This window comes from Balearica regulorum, chromosome 2 (genome assembly GCF_011004875.1).
Source record: "Balearica regulorum gibbericeps isolate bBalReg1 chromosome 2, bBalReg1.pri, whole genome shotgun sequence".
NCBI lineage: Eukaryota > Metazoa > Chordata > Aves > Gruiformes > Gruidae > Balearica > Balearica regulorum.
In genome coordinates this window covers 50,103,134-50,123,397 of record NC_046185.1, presented here as the reverse complement: position 1 = coordinate 50,123,397, position 20,264 = coordinate 50,103,134, and the positions used below count along the sequence as shown (strand labels likewise).

Here is a 20,264-nt window from a genome sequence, read left to right as displayed (position 1 = left end):
CACGGCTAATTTTGTGTGACTAAGTGCCCTCTAGTGACGAAGTCCAACTCCAAATAACTTTCACAGCCACTTCCAAGTCTTCCACAGGTTTGGTTCTCAGTATTTCAAACATCTTTTTTGTTTTATTGAGTGTTTGAGTTTGTTTCGTTTAAAGAAAATGAAGCAAAACAGCCAACTGTACTCTATGTAAAAAAAAAAAAAAAAAAAAAAAAAACTGCATTAGCCTAAAATCAGCCCCCTTTATTGAAACATGACTCCAAATGCTTCAATCTTTTCCTGCAGAGGTAGCAGCAAAGTGAATGTGAATATTCCTATAACTCGAGATGCAGAGTCAGCTCTGTGACGAGTTGTTTACATTGCACAACATCCAAGGAACAGACACACTTCTGTTGCTTCTAAGAGCTGTCTGCCCCTGAGCAGTGATGCTGCAAAAGTAGACGACAGAATTAACTCTGGGCCAGCCCCGCAACCCTTGCCTCTTGTTACAAACCCCTCACCCCACACTGAAGCCCACCTCAAATCAGACATTCCTTCACCAGAACAGCACATCCACGTGATGGAGCAAACGTGTCTAAAGAGCGTGCGTGTACCTTCATCTGCTCAGTTATCTTCTCCAAAGATGTAAGTGGAAACCATGTACTTAGGGAAGCTTGCCTTACAAATGAGCTCTTAGAAAACAAAAAACACCTTCAAAAGCAAAAAAAAATATTTTTGTCCCTCAAACATTTTAAGGTTGTGAAATTAGTTTAATCCCAGAAAAGATACCAATGTCTTTACCTTGTACTGCTACTCATTAAGGTGAAAACTGAAGATTCAAACTATTGTTAATACAGAAGAAAACACGCTGCAGATCTGGGATCAGATCTGTGGATGCCACTTCAAAACTATCCATTGCTCTTCTGTAAATAGAAATTCTCCCTTTATTTCAAATGTTGTCTTTGGCTTTTTAATGTGGAGAATCTCACACTGACAATTACATTTCAGTTGGGAAAACAGCTCTGGGTCATTTTTTAAAAGACCAACAACAACTAATTTAAATAATACTGTTGTCTGCTATGCACATTTTTTAAAAGACTGTATTACTTCAGTGAAAACATATTTTTTGTCTCCACATTTAATGAGCATGAATTATATTTCCCAGTTTTTCTAATGAAGTAATAACCTTACCACATTCTTTTTCTTTGCTACACTCACTCTGTTTGCACTATTATAATCAATGATGTTAGCCTGTGTGCTCACAAGTTATTGTAACACTGGGGTTTTAGTCAAAAGTACTCCTATATTCCTCTGGAACATTAAATTCAAGGCTTAAGATACAGCTTTTCAGTAAGCAATTTCTTACTGAAGATAAAGAACAGCACATAAAACAAAAAGACATGGCAAAAGAGACAAATTGTTCAAATGCAGACAACATAAAAATGCGCTGAAGTAAGTTCAAATCTCCTAAGGAAATTTTGCTTCCTTAATAAACACCAATACTAAGATGCTCTAAATTGCAAATTGACCTTTCAAATTGTGTCAAAAAAGGTACAGGTTTTTTGTTAGTACCTGTTCCCAAGTTTTAGCAGAGCACTTACATTGCTGTCTCTTTGTTCACATTCAACATTGGCTAATATTGGTGAGAATCGACATATAATACCAAGGACTGTAAATGCAGCCTAGCTATCAACCCAGGGAAAGGAATAAACCACCCTTTAGTATTTTTTCCAATCATGACAGAAAAATCCAGTGCCTTCTTAAGGCTAATAAATGTAGACAAGAAACATGCTACTCTTACACTTTCATGAGACAAAGCTCTGCAGTTCAGTGTCTGTGGAAATATCTTCTGAACATATTAAAATGATCTTAGGGCTCTACAGAAACCCTGCTCATAAAACAAAAAAGCTAGCATAGTTAAAATTAATACATCATAAATAAAACATGCATTTCAGTATATATTAAGTGACAGGTCTCAGAAACTCCACCACCATGCACACGCTCACAAAGCAGCAAGAACACACGCAATTCATTAAACCCACTCAAGTGTACTAGTTCTTCCTGGCATTATTCATAATTGAAACATTTCAATTTTAGTTAACAGAAAAAACCCACTAATTTAAAAGTAAAACAAGGAAATTAGTTCTGTGTTTCTGGATTACAATCCCATAGTGCCTTCAACTAGCCACATTTAGCCTCAGGGGGTTTAATTAAAAAAGGTAGGGTTTTTTTTTTGAAAAAAAAAAAAAAAAAGAGGCAATGTAGCCCACTCAAACAGAAACTTCTGCAGAGACAGACATCTTAAATATTTTTCCCAGTATGCCATACAAAGCCAGGCAGAAAAACAATTTTAAAAGTCTCAACTTATATTTTAACTATATACCTTGAAAATGTCATTCCTTAAATAGGAATGCTCTTAAACAGGCATAAGGAACAGATTGTCCCACAGATGAGCTTCAGGTCAGGTCCTCACAAGGGAAAATCCACTGCTTGTAGCAAAAAGCAGGGTAAGAGCAGTGTCTCCTGCAGGATTTACTACTGGGGTGACAGATGACAGGATGGAGGTGACAGTCTCCCCTCCTTATTCACCTGCTTTAACCACAAAAACTCCCTGCCAAGCACCTCATCTGGACAGCCTGCACAAAAGGAGACAAAGCACCCTGAATGGATTGGTTTATTACAGTGGAAATTAATGGATGAGGTTTAGATCTCCCATCTCAGACTCAATATTCAGAAGTCAGAGGCGCGCACATCACAAGACCCGACCCGGCTCCACCGTTACTTGGCATTTCATCTGATTTGACTTCGCTCACAGACACGAGCGCAGACAAAGCACATTTCCCTATTCTTGGTCTGTTTTAGCGGCTTATTGGGGCTCCACGCTGCTGTCCTCAGACACAGACTTATCCTCTGAAATGGCAAACATCACACCAAGATACGACCCCATGCGAAACACAGGCACACTCTGAGAGGCTGGACTCTATAATGCCCATAAGTCTCGTCTCACTGTATATGTTATAGCAGTGCCCAGGGCACCCACACTTTGTAGGCAGAGCTGCCTTCACCTTCCCTAAAGCCCTGCCACATTTCAGTGCCGTTCCCAGAAACAACACCAACTTTCCTCCACGCTGAGCCCTCCAAAGAACAAGGATAAAAATCTTCTTTTTTAAAAAAAGTTATTCTGAAATCTCGTTAGAGTATTACCTAAGTGGAACTGGGAAAGACCTGGGGGAAGGGACCACAAATTTTTGCTTTATTCCTGCATTCTTCCCTTGCAATTGGCTTTTGGTTACGTGCTGGAGACCAGATAACTGCACTCAGCAGATTTTCTGTCTGTCCTCCTGTGGCCCATTATTGCTGGGCAAACAAGCAACCAAATTATGTCCTGCTTATATAAAATCATGTGAAAGCTATTCCAGCGCGACACCAGATGCAGAGGGAGACCATTGTTCTGGGCTACAGCTGATGAATTCCTGAACCATAGCTCTGCATTGTTTCTGTTCCTTTTTGTTATACCTTGACAAAAGGTAAGAAAAACCCCAGCAAGTTCCTTCTGAAGATCCCAATTTCCCTAAAAATCCAGTCTAGCTTCTTTATCACCTCTTCTCTGTAAATTAATATTTTCATGGTTGGTACAGTGAAGCAAGAGCTGTACACGCTTTTCTACTTGCATGATAAAGAACTGATTTGACCTGAAAGTGGGGTTGTAGTGACACTTAATCTCATCAGGCATATGGGGCCAGAAAAAAACCCCATAGTTACAGTATTAAACAATTCCAGCTTTTAAATTTTGGAAAATTAACTATTATTATTATCCCTTAATACAACAACATCAGTAAATATTTACCAAAATGTCTACAAGCCTTTTTGAGTTTTCATTTGGGAGAATAAATCGTTCTGAAAAACAAACCAGCTAAAATAGTTATCATGCCATTGTTTAAATAGCTCCCACCACAAATCAAACTGTGCTGACAAGTCTACACATGCCCAAGGCCAGGCCTGCGTAAATCAAGAAGTCAGGTGAAAGTCATTCTATTCATTTAATAGTCAGACAATATAAAAAAGGAGACAAAGCCCTATACTCTTAAATTTTGCTCTGTCTCTCCATAAAACCATCCTCATGAATTCAAATAGCAAGCAGCTTGCCACTGGAAAGCCGAGTAAGTATCCAAGTGCCATGACTACAACACACCAGCAAGGGGAGTAGTAACACTTTGAGAACTTCTGTCTGCAGCGATAGTAAACTATACATAAACGTAATAATGTATAGAATAGTGATGCCGGGCTGTATAGACAGTGGAAGCGACATTTATTCTACTGAAAGACTAAGAAATAAATAAATAAATAAAACCCCCAGAGTCTTGGATCAGCCCAATATGCCACCCAACATAAAACCCAGGGCAGCAAGATAAAACCCTCTCAAATCTGAGACCGTTTTCTCTAATATATTTGCTCCTTTTAAACAGCAATGACTATATATTCCTATGGGAAGAAGAGACATTTTCTAGCTTCCTAAGAAAACAAACATGTGGCACCGCTGGAGCTGCTGGGTAGGAGGGCTGAGACGTTCTCAAGCCTGAATTGCAACCCCTGCTAAGGAAAGCAGAAGGTGAAATTTCTTAAAGCAGGCTTTCACTTCTGGATTTCTTAGTGGGGGCAGATAAAATAAATTCTTCTATCAAAGTGCCAGTTCAGTTATAACAACTGCCAGCAGGCTGGTCTTTTAAACACTTGCTGCCTCGTTGCTGTATCATGCCCACTCTTCCCTTTCAATGCTATACTACTATAAGGTAGTATACTACTATACCTCTGAGCGGTGGCATTGCCCAACACAACGACCGCCCAGCCACGGCGGAGCAGAGGACCTCAGGTCCCAAGCAGGGGAATGCTGGACCAGAGAAGCAAAGCTGAGAAGAATAGCTGCTGCCTGCACCTGGTTCATCACTGCAGCCAAGGTTCCCACACAGAAGAACCTCCCTCTTTCCAAAATGCTGCAACTTTGTAACAACTGCTACCCAAGTAGGTAACCAAGGCATTTAATCAACTTGTAAATACCCAAGTGTGAAGACATCCTAAGTACTAATCATGAAATTACTATGCATGACAAAACTCAGAATAGTGTTTTGCTGTAATTGTGCATAATTTAACTCAAAAAAGCAAGAGGAGTTATATTTGGATACAGAAGAAAGAGGTCAATTTGACGAGGGGGAAAAAGGCTGTCATTTTTACTAGTCTGATAAAAAAAATTCTTCATCCAGAATATGAATTTTAGGATGTTGCTTCTCCAATGTGATCTCAGTGGGACAAGCCACGAACAAGGAGACATCGAATAGGACAACTGGTGTTCCAGAGCCACATTTTTAACAAAAGAAATCTCCTCTGTTACCTTAAAGTACACTTATAAATTGCTGTGTGTTTCAGCCATTAGAGGCAGACAGAGACCTGTATCTTACAATCCCAGAGTACAGCTGTTACAATAAAGCAATATAAAGTTTTCCTTACTTCTGATAAGAAGGAATGGAAATATTAAACAAAAAAACCCCAGATGGTCTCAGCAATTTCCTAATGATTTCCTAACAATTCTGAACAATAGTATCAGCAATTTGCCTAATTTTGAGTTAATAAGTGGATGTTCAGGGGGATCAACTCCAGGCCTGGTTTGGACAGCATCTTGTTTTTTCTCAAAGGGAGAAGATGTTGGACACAGGGTGACATCTGTCCTTGACACACTGCAGCTGAGTTGGGAGAGGCTACGTGACCTACCCTCTTCTGGCCGAGGGGCTGTTCAGCTACACAAGACTGTGTATGAATTGCCAAGACCAGATGAAGGCATGTGTGGGCAGAGGAGTCTGAAGGTCTGCCCACCCCTGTCAGGTCAGCCTGTGTCCTCCTGAACTTTGTTAACAGGGCATCAGCCATGAAGGGTCACGGGCCTCATCCTGCAGCACTCAAATGCAGACTTTGCCCTCCTTTTGTACCCTTCCCTTCATTAATGCCAACCCAAAACACAAAGACATCCAATACCCTTACGTGGCAGAAAGCCAGCAGATAAAAATGAGCTGGTGTCCAACCTCAGGATTTGTGTGACAGAGAAGGGAGGGAAACCTCAGCATGACCCACTGCATGGGTCCAAGCAGCCTAACCAATGCTCTGACACTAATCTGAGGATATAAACTCCTTGGGACATAATTTTTGGGCCAAAACTAGAAAGAATGAGAAAACTGATGTCCTAATATCAGGAATAAGTGCCTTTTCCAAGTAACCAAGCTCAAAAAGGGTGCAGAGAGCACAGAAGCTATTGTAAGAAACTGTCTTGATGCTAATACAAATGGTCCTGGTTTCTTTCAAATAGACTCTAGCACTTGACCTTTAATGCATACCTTTCCAAGAAAATATTCTTATTAAATCACAATCAAAATTCCTTTGGATTTATTTTAAATAGGACAAGTAAATTGCATTAGCATAAATGAATTTCCATCTTAAGAGGCAGACTCCTTGATAGGTAGTTTTCAATGCACATAGATTGCAAAAATACGAGGATGGCTTTAAAGATCAGTTTCCAAACTTGCCTAGATTGCAGCTGGGTTGGTAACTCTTCTAAACATAGTAAAATGGATGTATTTTTCCACTGAAGGCGTACACTTTTTCAGCTTTTGGAGACTAAAATGTAATTCATTGATTTTGAAGACCTCTGGAAAAATAATCCATTTTGGTTTATTTGGAAAAGGTAGTAACAGGATATCTTTTCAAGAAAGAAGTATTTGTAAATACAAAGTTCTCTATGTAGGCATGATATATACCACAGCTCTGCCTAAGAACTCACCTGCAGTCTATATAGACCTCGTTCAAAATCTAAAATAGATCCCATAATATTTATGTAACCACAAAAGATTTGTCTTTTTCCCCTGAAAGGATGGTGGCTTTAGACACTGTGCTAAGTGATTTTACCTGCGTATCAACAGCCCCATCATAGACAACCCATTTCCTTTTGCAAACACCAATTTGGACCCCTCTAGCCATGGCCCTTGCTGGGTCAGCCCAGCACAGACAACCCCAGGCATCCCCACACCCCTGGATGGGAATTGCCAGGCAGAACTCCAGATCCAAATCTGCTAATCCTTCTTTTTGCTCATTTCTATCTTCCCAATTGTCAGTCTCTGTATCACAAACAGGCTCATGGTGACCCAGTTTTCCTTGTGCTGTTATTCTTCTTCCCTATGTAAGTAAGCCTGAAAGCATAATTTAATTTGCAAGAAGAGAACAAATACTCAAATCCATAAAAAAAGACAGGACGCTGGACAGAAATGCTCTGGGATGAAGCTATAACATGAAAATGAGCACAGCCAAGGCTGACCTTTCCTCTTTCCATCATCATAAGAAGAAAGACTCCTCTCTTTCTGAGCCTCCTAGCTCTGGAGTTTGCATATACATGCCTTATCTTCCTCCTTCCTCTTAAAGGCAGCAGAAGATTTTGTCTCTAATCTTCTTTTCATCTGCTAGACAAAAATCCAGATTCGATGTCTTCATTTATTTTTAAAAATAATGTATTATGTTCCTAATTATCAGTTACCTTGAGAGCCAAGAAACACTTTTCCTATCCTGGGAAATATTTGGGTTTTTCAAAAACTTTTCTGCTCCAAATCAGGAAGAATAGTTTGAGATTACAATGATTTTATAATTAAAAAAGTACTTATGACTAGCTGAAACTTCCAAATAATTTCAAAACATTTTATCCCTTTTTCTTAGGCAGCGGACTCTGACAAATTCAGATAAACTAAGAAAGGATCCTTTTATTCAGTAGATGTCAAAACAATAATGTCAACACAGTTCTCCAAAGAAATTAATTTAAATAGAAAATTAATTTGAAACTTTCTTTCCCACACACTGTTTCACAGTTACACTGAATCAGCATTTTTTTCTGAAGGAGAATATTCTCTCAGAAAGATCCCTGACTTGCTCCAAGGCTCTGTGCTTATTTCTATTTAAGCAACAGGAGAATCAAGACCTGAGGAGATGTTTTCCTACAGGCAGTACTGTAACCCTGCTCCTCGGGATCCAGCTGCCTCTGATCCCAGGCCCCGGGCTGGCACAGCACAGCTGTGCTACCTTGGCTCGGATTTCTGAGCAAACTGCTAAGTTGTGGTGCGGGGATGTGAGCAAGCAGGCGGGCTAGAGCCCCGCAAGGTAAGAACGGCGAAACTGCCGGCAGAGGTACGGTTATTGAGCTGAGGATGGATGCTGGTACAGGATTCAAGAGGAAAAACACTGACGTGAAAAGGTTTAAAGTACTTAGGGGACTGGAAGAAAAATACAGCATCTTATCTGCTTCTTTCTCTTCTCTAATTTCCTGAACTAATGAGTATTTAAAAAGAAAATGTGCAACACAGACAACTAAACTGACTGTAGTGAAAGCTCAATTATAATCCAAAGTACTAGTTCATCTGTATATTAACTCATTTCCCATTGCTAAAGCAGATATTCACAATATATAAATGTATAAAGCAGTATTTAGTATTAGCCTCAAATAATCTTTTGGTATCATACTTAATTTGTTAGCTTCATGCTTCTATGTATCAAGGGTCTAATCTTACCTGATTATTCTCATTTTACTGAATTATTTATCCTATATCCTCATTTCATAGCTTGGAATGAATTATGGTAAATCTGTACATCTAGTGGCTTCCTGATAAACCACATTTTCCAATATTGTTTTTAAGCACTTACACTACGGCGTGGCTAGGGGCACTGTGTGACAGATGCTATGGAATCACCGAACATTTGACGATTACTGCATTAATTTTATCAGAAGTGTTATACATATCCACATGGGCTCATTAGTGATTGTATTACCACCTAAGTGCTTAGAGGAGATGAGTTACCGCAGAAACAAGCGATCGGTGGAGGCTGGGGATACTGATACCAGAAAAAACAGGTTCTACACCATACCCAGAGTCATCTACAACAAGGACACGCATTATTTAATATGTATTAATTAATTCTTCCACTGTAGAAGACAGGTGACCTACTCTTGACTAAGCATACCCGTAGGTTATTTATAACATGTTCTCTCTTTTTTGAATAAACTCTTTTTTGCTTTAGGAAAGCCTACTGGTACATCACGTAAACCTGTCATTTCCAAACTTGGTTTAATAGAAGGGAAGACGGGGCAAGGCAGGCAAATGGGCTGACTACCACCACACAACCCAGGTGATGAGACATCTAGATATAGCTGGGAGAGCAGAGTTTGTGGGGCTGAATTGGAGATGCTGCTTCTGGCCAGGGCTCTGCAGCATATTCTGCAAGGGAGGAGATACTTCAAGGATGTCCAGGGAACGAGGCACCTTCCAGATGACCAAAAGCAGATCAGGTGAAAGGTGTGCACCAGAGCCATGACACTCATCAGGCTGTGGCCCTACACTGGGCTTGGCTCTGCACTAACATGAAAAATTATTCCATTTGCTCTCATAGCTTTAGTTCAAGAAATAATTGTTCTTCTGTTGGATGTTCTGACTTCTCATTTAATAGCCAAGACCAAAATGAACACAGCCAGTTCCTTTTACTTAACTGAACTGGGAGGACTTTTTCCAAAGCACTTTCAAGAAAACAGGTAGTCCACATTGATCACTACTGGTTGTATGCCACTACTCCAGCTTATTTCAAATAGCATCTCATTCACAAGCCTCTCTAGCCTTAAGATAAAGAACTAGCCTATGCGTTAATGTATACACTATTTTCTTCAGAAACTATAAATACAGGACACTATTTGCTGAGCAGCCTCATAGACAACACACTGCAGTACCAAATTTGTAAGAGATGGTATTCAAAATTCAAAAGGATGCAAGGGTTAAATGTACCACAGGACCACATCAGTCACACCCCGCTGTTGGTATGACAGTGGATGATAACTGGCTTAATATCCATGAAAAAATAAAGCAAAAATGTTCATGCTAATTTATTGGATTAGACACCAAGTTGTTTGCATTACAAAGTCATCGAACAACTGCTTGTAATGATGCCAATGTAAATTATCACAAAACAAATCATTTGTTTCACAATCTAAATTGTAGAAGTGTACGGTACTATCGGATATACTTCGAATACAAAACAGTTGTCACTGTCTGCCAGTCTTTCAAAGTAATTATTTAGTTTCCTTGTGGCATTATGGTGATGCGTAATCTACATGCAATTCACATATTTTACTATTCTAATTGTGTTTTCTTCCTTTTTCTAAATTCAAGCTATACACAAAACTAAAGCTATATTTTCACATATGATTAATTTCATAATCATTTTGTTAAGACTGCTCCAACTCAACCTAAAAGACGTGGAGGAAACCAGTTTTGTTTTTCTTTTACTTTAGATTTAGATTTAAGACGACAAGCAGCAGCAGCGTGAGACACATATAATAGGGCTTAATTACATCTCATACAGGCTTAATTACAAGAAGTGGCAGAAAGAACCTGCAACATTTCATCGCTAGAGAAAAGTTATCAACTCTGTTTCCCAAACTTTTAGTACAGAAGTGCTATTAATTGCTTACTGCCTGCATACAAGATTCATATCGCTATTCAGGCTGATATCCATATCACAACTGCCACAAAAATGGATAGCAAAGTTGCTTTGATTAATTTTGTAATAATAAACCTAGAATTTCCTCAAGATGCTTAGGCAATTGAAAGCCTACATTTACAATTTCAGATTTCTGCAGCAACTGGTTTGCCCTTTTCTCTTCTTAAACTCAGGCTAAAATATTGCTATTGCTATGTCCTTTGATATCCTTGTTTAATTCCCAGTGCATAGACAATATAGTCTATATGCCAACTTAAGTAAAACAGTCATTTCAGAACTAGTTGAAATACATAATTTATCCACAGAGGAAACTTTAAACAAGCTGGTTTCTGGGCACGGAAACTGAGGAGACATAATAAAAAAAAATTTCCACAGTATCCCATACGAGAATTTTAAGAAATTTTTTATTGCCAATTTCAATTTTCCATTATTTCATGAGACATCAATTGCAGTTGTACACATTTATTTAGGTGCAAGAGATAACCTTTCATTACAACCCAGGAGGGACACATTTAGGTGGAAAAAGCCAGTACTGTGTTGATTATTGCACCATTGACAGATTCACACAGGCTTTTGTTTAGAGCACTTGTAACACACCATTATGTGTTCACCTTATGTTACGCATTATGCGATTTATAAGGGAATTATTAGCTATTGCCTAATAATATTTTGAAGATACAAACAAGTTGCAGAAAAATTGAAATCATTATTTCAACACTCGGTGGCAATCTGTCAAAACCCCCCATTTTTCCAGCAGTGCTGATTTTAACAAGAAAAGCACTTTTCAGTGAAAATAACCTGACAAAAGAATTCAGAGCAGGCCTAATCCATTCCTGCCTGCTTTGATGGCATTTAGTACTGGATCATTTTGTAGACATTCTGCTACATTATTGTTAACATCTTTGAGCAACAGCACTCCACAACTGGTTATTCAGCCCAAGTTATTTCCTGGTCATTCTTCATAACACAGACAAACACTTTTGCCGTGCTGCAGAGAGCGTGTAGAAAATACTAAACATGTGCTGACATTTTCCCTTTCATTCATCTTCAAGAAAGGAGGTGTAGACACCAGAGAAAGACCACCAAATACCTGGCCCTGCTATAGGGTGTCATACCTCGTAGCATGAGACCTGATAAGGAGGACAGGATGGTTTGGGGGTGAGAGGTGGGGTGGGGGCAACACTTGCTATATAGGACACTGTTGGCCAGCTATCTGGGGGTTAGACCTGTAGACAAAGACCATAGAGACAGAAGTTATTCACACCATCTTCCTTCACTCAACACAATTTATTGCTTTTTTCCTAGTGCAGAATGGGATGTCTCAAGCAGCAAAGCTTTAAGTAACTTTCTTTAGGAAGCTGCTCAATAACTTGTGAAACATCCCTGACAGAAAACTAAACTCCCTTTAATTTAAGGATTCCTGGAACCCAGCTGAACACTGCTGCTACTCCTCAATCACCCAGTCGTTTAATCCACTATTCACTACACCTTTCTATGGCCGTCAGCATTAGTAGCAAGGTCAGTCCCTCCTCAGAAAAAAGGAAAAAGTGTTCTTTAGCTTCCTTACTTCTAAGGTCTGAGCATTTCTAATAAATATGTGATTTTGTCTTCTGCCCAGGGCTAGTCCCAGTAGGTGCCAATATTTTACTCATTTGCCTCATTGGCATTTTTGACAAGGGGGGAAATCAACAGCATGCTGAAAAGATGCTGTAATGAAGATGTTAAAGAATAATAACTTGGGCTTAAATCCTGACTCCTGCAGAGCCTCATTAGTACAATTCACCCTGTCTCAATTCATCACCATTCATCACTGCTCATTATTTACAGTTCTTCAACTCATCTACAGTCTGTGTGACCATGTTTCTATGCAAGTCAACATGTATCAGTTATTTGTGTATGCTTTGATGAGATAGTATCAAAAGGTTTACTAAAATGCACATATTATATCACTTGCCTTTCATCTGCTTATTTTGTAATCTTATCACAAAGGTAAAAAAGCAATCTGGCTAGAATTTATCCTTTCTAAGCCTATTTGTCTTATTGCTTACAGTTCCATTATTAAAGCTGAGGAAAATAATCTTCTTTACTCCACCTCTCAATGCATTTATCATTTGTTTGCTTTTTATGGTTCTAATTTCACTAGCTCTTCCAGTTATAGTCACAAAACACTCTCAAAAATGGACCCTGCCATGGGAAAAGAGACAACTGCACAATGGGGATACAGTTTGTGGAAAGAAGCCCAGAAATAAAAGCCAAGGTATAGCAAATTTGTTCCTAAATCTGCCTCCTCTGACCTTAATAAACTGCATGTGCTAAAACTCAGTTCTGCAGCAAGGAGTACAAATCAACCAGCCAGAGCACTTCAGCACTCCCTTCGCTTTAACCACATGAAAAGTCCCTCTTGACTTCAGGGTCTACTCAAGTGTCACAAGCTAAGCCCAAGCTTCACAGAAGGAAAAAATCAACTACAGTGAATCACAAGCCTCATTTATTAGGTCTGAGGGCCTGCCTCCTGCAGATGGAGGAAGCAAGAATACAAAACATGGATGTTGGTGCTGCTGAGGAGCTTCGAGCTCTGCACAAGCCAGTTCTTCTCACACCTTTTTCTGTTATGCCTCCTGACCAGCATTCAGCCATATTCCTCATTCTCTTTATTTGTTGTTGGGTTCTTGAGCTTTGTTTTTCACATTCCTCGGGAGGACCTGTTGTGTGACCTCCCTGTTTTACTCAACCCTTGCTACTAAGTTCACATGTACACAATCCCCCTCCGCACCTGCAAGTGGCAGAAATGGTTTGAGATGTTATCCTCTACACTGTAGACCAAGTAGAGGTTCTTCAGTCACCAAAAAAGATCAAAAGAAAAGGAATTGGGGGCCTCTGTTTTAAATAGGCATGTCAACTTTGCCCACTGAACCTGTACTCAATCAAATGGAGCTGATAGTTAAGAACTATATTTTTAATATGTCATTTTGCAAGTCCCAATGGACTTGAAGACTTACTGAGTACAGCTAGAGCATTTTTCCCTAAGTATACTTTCCTTGAGCCAAAGCAAAAAACCAAGCCACCTGAAAAAAAAAATACCCTTCTAAAACCCCCAAACCCAGCCCAGTAGTCCAGAACACCACCTACCCACCACTACCACACTATAGTAATATGCTGATGCTTCTCAAATGGCCAAGGAAAAATAAAGAAAATAAATCGTTACAAACTGAAAGGGTAACATCTGCCAATTCAGTTTCACATGAAAAAAATAGCTTCTCCTCTTGGCAGTGGAAGGATGCTGTTGTTGAAGGCCAGTTAGAGAATCTCTGACTAGGAGCTGGATTTTCAGCAACAAGAACAAATGACTGGAAGTGTTCAGCAAAAGAAGTATGTGAAGACAGTTGGGGAGGGAAGAGGAGATAGAAGACTGAAGAGATAAAGTCAAAAGAGATCTGACTCTTAAGACATTAAAAAAATCATGATATTAAAAATGATCATGATAGATACTGATCTAGAAGAAAATACACCAAATAAAAGGGAATACAGTGCAGGAACATTCGAAATCAAGGCATAATAAAGCAAATGCTGGTGAACAAGTAGTGACAAAAGGAACTGCAGTGTTCAGTCTGAACTGGATGCACAAGCAATTTAAACCACTGTATTTGCATTCTCTCTCTTGTTTGTTTTTTCCTTTCCTTTTATTAAATAAACCACTTCTGCTTACTCTAAGGAAAAAGAAACAAACATTCAACATTTCAGACATCTACGAAACCGAAAGCTCCGCAAGGCCATCCAGAAACACTGTGGGTATGTTGAACAGGATTCAGTGAACAAAATGGATTTGCTCAGACTGCTATGAATGTCATTGACCTCCACAAGAATGAAAATATTAAGATTAATGATTGCATCATAAGTGTTACACCATCAAATAGATCCAGTGGACCCTTGAATAGATATAAGGAAACAAGCAGCTCTGTCTCCTGCTACTTCATACACATGGAGTGTGGGGTCATGCTACCCAGTAACAAGCAATTTAGGAAGTGGATCTCCTGGCTGGTGCAATACCGTCTCAACAGCATAGGGATCCCAAGGCTATTTTGCAACACAGCGGTGAAACACAGGGACACCTGTTTCCTGGATGGAAGTACAGAACACTTCAGTGCCAGCCAGAGATACACAAGCTAAGGTGTTTTGACAGCTGAGGTAGAGGGCAGAGAGGGGCAAGGCACACACACGCGCTCTGAGAATGTAAAAAAAAGAAAAAAAAAAATCCCACTCAAAATTCCCCTCTACATTTCTCAGCCAAATAAATCTCCTCATCATTTTCAGTTCTGTAAGAAAAAAGACCTACAACTATGATCCACACAGAAAGGCAGAAAGGATGCGGCTTCACACACTTACCACTTTGCCTCAAAATTCAGGTAGGATTTCCAGCACTTTCAAAAAGAGGTTCCTATGAGGTGTCTCAGTTGAGTTACAAAAGAGACAGAGGCATTCCAGGTCTCACATGACTTCTGAAAATTTAGACTAGGTAATTTGTAATAAAGATGTAATTACTCTTTCATTAGAAATTAGTCGGGGGCATAGAACTTAATTACAGTCTATTTCATTGAGATTATTGCAGCTACCTATTCAAATACAATAGGTTGTGAAGAACTGCACAGAAAAATTTTCTTATCTGGTTTTAGTCAACGCAAAGCCATATGTAGTTTTTTTTAAACATTAGTCATTTTTAATTTCAGAACCGTTTTGCTTGCGTAGGCTTACTATATTTCAGAGCTGCATTATACAACAAAATCTTACGCATTTGCAAAATTGTAGTGCACAGCTGTTTTGTTACTTGTGCTCCATCTTAAAATTGAATGGTTGGAAAATGAAGTTTGTCTGAAAACAATCACTTCTGATCTCATTTAAGTTTACAGAACCCCCTATGAAAGTCTCTCTTCTTTGAGCTGAAAATGTGATTTACCAGCAAAACAAATGCTGCCCTGAAACAGCAGTCCAGAATGAATGGGGGATTTCAGTTTCCTTCTTTTCTTGTTTGGTGGTTTTCAACACAAAACCTACAAATGTATTAAAGGGTAGAAGACTCAGACAAGCACAGCTGACGCAAACTAGGTCAGTAAAGTTGGGAAACAGCTGCATGAATATCTTGCACTGACCAGAAGCCACAATTCTCAGAAAATAAATAATTACCTGAGATACAAGTCAAACTAGTTCTGTGAACAATCTTTGCTCAATGCTATTTTGAAGAAGTAAAAGCATCAAAAGCTGTTTGCATAACCAATTGGTTAGGATAGGTTACAAGCTGAGATCTAAAGAGACTTCATTCAACAATACTAGAGAAATAAGGACACCTAAATTATCTCAGGTAATTTAGTGACACAACTTACAGTAATGTCCAAAAGAGGAGTCTCAGACCTCAAGAGTAAGGATGGTATTTGTTTGCTAATCAGGAATTCTTCTCTCTCTACTAATAAATGTTAGAGACCATGTTAGAGAAATCCCTCAAAAATGATGGGTTTGGTGTTTGTTTAAATGAAGAAAGAACTAAGGACGTGCCTGTATGTCTGTGTCATCATCATGCGGTCAGCCCACCTTCTCACATACACTACACTGAATACCAGGCAACCAAATTAATGCCTGCCGTGCAATAGGTAACTGTAGGTGACTGATAAAAAGATCAATGGCTTCCAGTTCCATACTCAAGAAGGCACAAGGAGGAATGCTAGGCAGCATTTAATAGTGTTTTGCCCCATCATTTAGTGCTCTGATGTAAATTGACAATTACCAGCTGCAAGCCTGATGGTGACAAACCATGACGGTCCTGTCACACCTCCTGCTGCCCACTCCAGCCGCGATGGCTGAGGAGCTGCAGAGCCACTAAGTTCACAGGGGACTGAGAGGAGATGTAGCAGGTGGTACGGGGGAGAGTACTGCTCTTGGACTCAGCCAAGTCCCAATTGGATTCAGGTGAAGATTAAAAGGTGAAAGATGGAACATCAATTAACCAAGGAAGGAGTACAAGATCAAACCATAGCTTTTTTTTTTTTTTTTTTTTGAGAAGTCTTACAAAAGGAGTTTTCCAGCAGAGAACACTATCAGCTCTAACAGTGGCCAAATACTGGGGCCCAACATGTTGCAGGAGGGCATTTCAGCTCATGAGGGGCAACCCTCTGGGGTATGAGGCAGAGATCCCCTGCTACACCCCTAAACCACCATAACACACCTACACCAACATCTCTGCGCAACAACTGGAGGTGGCAGCTGTTACAGAAAAAACCAGCAACTTTACTTTGAAAAGAATTAGGACTTAAATAGACCTAATTCCTAATTCTGGAGAACAATCATACTTTGACAATTGGCTACCAAATAGGAACAAAAAAGGAAATTTCCTATTAAATGCAGAAAATCTTTGTTTCAGCAACAAAACCTGGAATACCATCAGGCACTAAACTGTATAAAGGAAAAATAAGTGAAGACTGAAATGATTGCTGGTAAATGTTGGCCCATAAAAATGCATCAAGACAGTTAGAAGGAGTACTGTCGACAGCTAACCTTTCATAGCATTTACCTTGCAACTTCTGTAATATACTGAAAGGTTCACTTTGCCATTGAGCACCAAATAGAAATATATACTAGCCAATGAATTGGAAAAAACAACTCTACTGATTTTACACAGAAGGACGTGCACAATCAGTATAATTAAGTAATTTGAAAATAGAAAAAAAAAAAAAGGTTTTGCAGGTTTTGAAGTGCAGGACAGAAATCTGTGCTTCTGCATTGTAATAGGTTATTTCTTCTCTAAAGGCAAATGTTTATGATTTCATGCCAGTCCATGGGATTGTCCCAAGATAACCAGATCTTATACATTCAGCACACAAATACATTACTACATTTTATTCCTATACAAACAGCAATTTCCCACTATTACAGAAAGAGCATACAATGAATCCCATATTCACCCTACTCCCACAGTGTCTCTCCTTTATATGGAATGAATACAAAATGGGAAAGAATGAAGCTTGTGGGGCCAACTCGTATTCTAACACCTTTTGAGTGCTTGAAAAGTAAATATCTCCAATCTTTTATAAATATATAAAATTCAAAGATATGTAGATAAAATTCTGATTCCTTTTTTTTATATATATATATATACACACACACACACAAAGTTTTAAGGAAAAGCTAAATAATGCAGTGTCATTTAACACTGAATGTCCATAGCAACTTCCCCTTCATTTCTCTGCTGGAAAACTTTAATTATAAACTTAATGCCATGTCCAATGTTTTGTACATTTTTAAAGTACAGCACTCAGTACAAAAGTCCATTTCAGGCCTAAAACCACTGGTATGGTACTATAAAGCCATTAACTGTATATTAAATTATACTACATTTCGCTTATACCACATTTCATTTTAGCTGTGATGGCCCAGTAATTACTACTGATTGTTTCTGATCTCCCACATATGAAAAAGCATGGCTGGTAAATTAGTGATGATAACCAATAATGAGAAGCAAGGGCATTTATACTTTCTTAGTACAGCATTTAATTGTTATTAAAAAATCCATTATGCTGTGTATTTTACTCTGTAAGGCAGATCCAACCCATTAAATATATCTTTTATTTTTCTCTCCTTTTTTTTAACAAAGATCACAAGATATTATCATATTACCTTTTCTCTCTCACTGCACTGCCAGGCTCTGTCCAACCAGTTCCGAATTTGCTTTCACATTCAGACATTTATCTGCATACAGTTAGGTGAAAGGTATTATTAATCACATCCTGTTGCTAGGCTACCTAGAGATGTTCATTTAAGCTTAATGTTTCTCTTTGTTAAAAAGTGCCATGAGGAACAAGTAGATTTGAGACACGAAAACTACCTTGGAGAAGCTGTGTTAAAAAAATAATCAGGACTCTCAGAATATGCATTAACAAGAAAAATAATTTAAAGAAACCCAGCATAGTCTACAGTTAGCAGCACATGGTGCATAGTACAGCTTCATTTGGAACGTGGACCTTTTGGATAACCAAGATGCACAATAGGAATTCAAATTGAGGTCCAATGTTCAGCCTCACAGCTGCTGGAAGAGCTTTAAAGACACTAGAATGTCTTTATTAGAAATAGTTCAGCAATGAGACCATTACTGAATATTTAGCGAATTGAACAGAAACATATATACTACATATAATTTGAAGAAAAATACCGTATGTACCTAAGTAAATTAGCATACTGTTTATAAGATTCTTGGTATAAGCTTATGTGAAGATTTACACCTCTGCATATAAATTTGTATTCATTCTACGCCTTTAGTATGTTGTAACACAAGACGCTCATTTCACAAATGCATTTCGTCGAGTAAAACAACTGGATGAAATCCCACCAGCCATACCCACCAGTCCACATTCCCCCACTGAGGGGTACCGTGTAGACATAGGCACTCACCCCTGCAGACATCCTACTCGCATATCTGCCACATCTAGGAAGAGTTACCAATGAGTTGACAGGGAAAGTTCTGTGTAACAACAGAGGTTAAGGAGCACAACAGTGGGATGTGATTTAAATGGCTCTTTTTACCTAGAGAGTAGCAGTCGTTCATCAGAATTGGAAAACATGACACAAAATCCTAGCACAGACAAGGCCATTCATAATTTTACTCAAAGATTGCAGGATGAAGCTCTCCAACTCTCTCAAGGTCTTTAATACAACCCGCTTCCCCATTTAAAAATCTGCAAAATGCTCTATGTTATAGCTTAAATCACATTAGTGAACTGAAGCAAGACAGGCCACATTGTTTCCCTTCCAGTCTGCCCCAGCTTGTCTACACAGAATTAAAGGCAAGTTACATTGTGAAGCTGGTGTACATAGCTGAAATATAGCACCCTTACTCAAAGGACTGGCCTAAAAAAAAAAAAGGACCCCACGTGAATAACTTTCCAAGAATTCTGGAGTACTGATAACCACTGTAATTCAAGTGGATGAGAATAAATCCCATCTCTGTAGGAGCCCTCTCCATCACTGAAGACAAAAAGGATCAGCTTTGAGAGTTTCGATATTTGGTATATATGCTCATCTGGAAATTTGTGTTGTAGCCTTTAAAAACATATAAGCAGCAGCACACACTCAGTGCTGTGGGCACTCATAACAACCTAATTCATCCGTTCCACTGAAATGCAAAAATTCTGAATGTCAGTGTAGACTGGCAAATATTTTTTGTTTCTGGGGAAAGTAAGCCTTTTGCCTGTGAAGTTTTGCCCTGAAAGCAAACACAGAGCTTTGACAAAGTGACAGTAACCAACACCACAGAGTTTCTACTACAGATTCCTGGCTTGGATACTGGTTATCACAGGAAACACACATGGGTGCAGACAGTACCATCTACACCATAATGAAAGTAGTCTTTACAGAATTAAGAAGTCAAAAATGACTGAGACCAGCAGTGACACTGGACCCTTTTTTTAACTCCTGCTACATAATGTGTTGGTGCCTTCCAAATAACTACTGAAAACAGTTCTCTTCCTGATTCTTTATGTGAAAAACGGATGGAAAATACTTCTGGAAGACATCACTGCAGTGCATTCATGTCTTGCCAAAAAACAGCACAAAAGTGTCTGTAGTATGGAATAGTAAGTGATTTTTCAGAGTTTCCTTTTTTAAAGAAAACTTTCATTTCTGCCCTAACTTTATAGGTGTAAAGAAGTTTGCAATCAGCATTTTCAGAAGTACTAAGCACT

At 38.9% G+C, this 20,264-nt stretch overlaps 1 protein-coding gene across 9 annotated transcripts in view; it reads right to left on the bottom strand.

Annotated features, from left to right (window-relative positions):
• The window catches only part of CHST9 (carbohydrate sulfotransferase 9), a 99,699-nt gene that overhangs the window by 35,157 nt on the left and 44,278 nt on the right, over positions 1–20,264 (bottom strand). Inside the window, exon 4 of one of the 9 annotated variants that reach the window (XM_075744192.1) lies at positions 18,927–19,009. The exons of the other annotated variants lie outside the window; for them this stretch is intronic. Coding sequence (XP_075600307.1) covers positions 18,927–18,987 — 61 coding nt within the window. The 5' untranslated portion in view covers positions 18,988–19,009. The remainder of the gene's footprint in view (positions 1–18,926; positions 19,010–20,264) is intronic. 9 annotated transcript variants of the gene reach the window in all.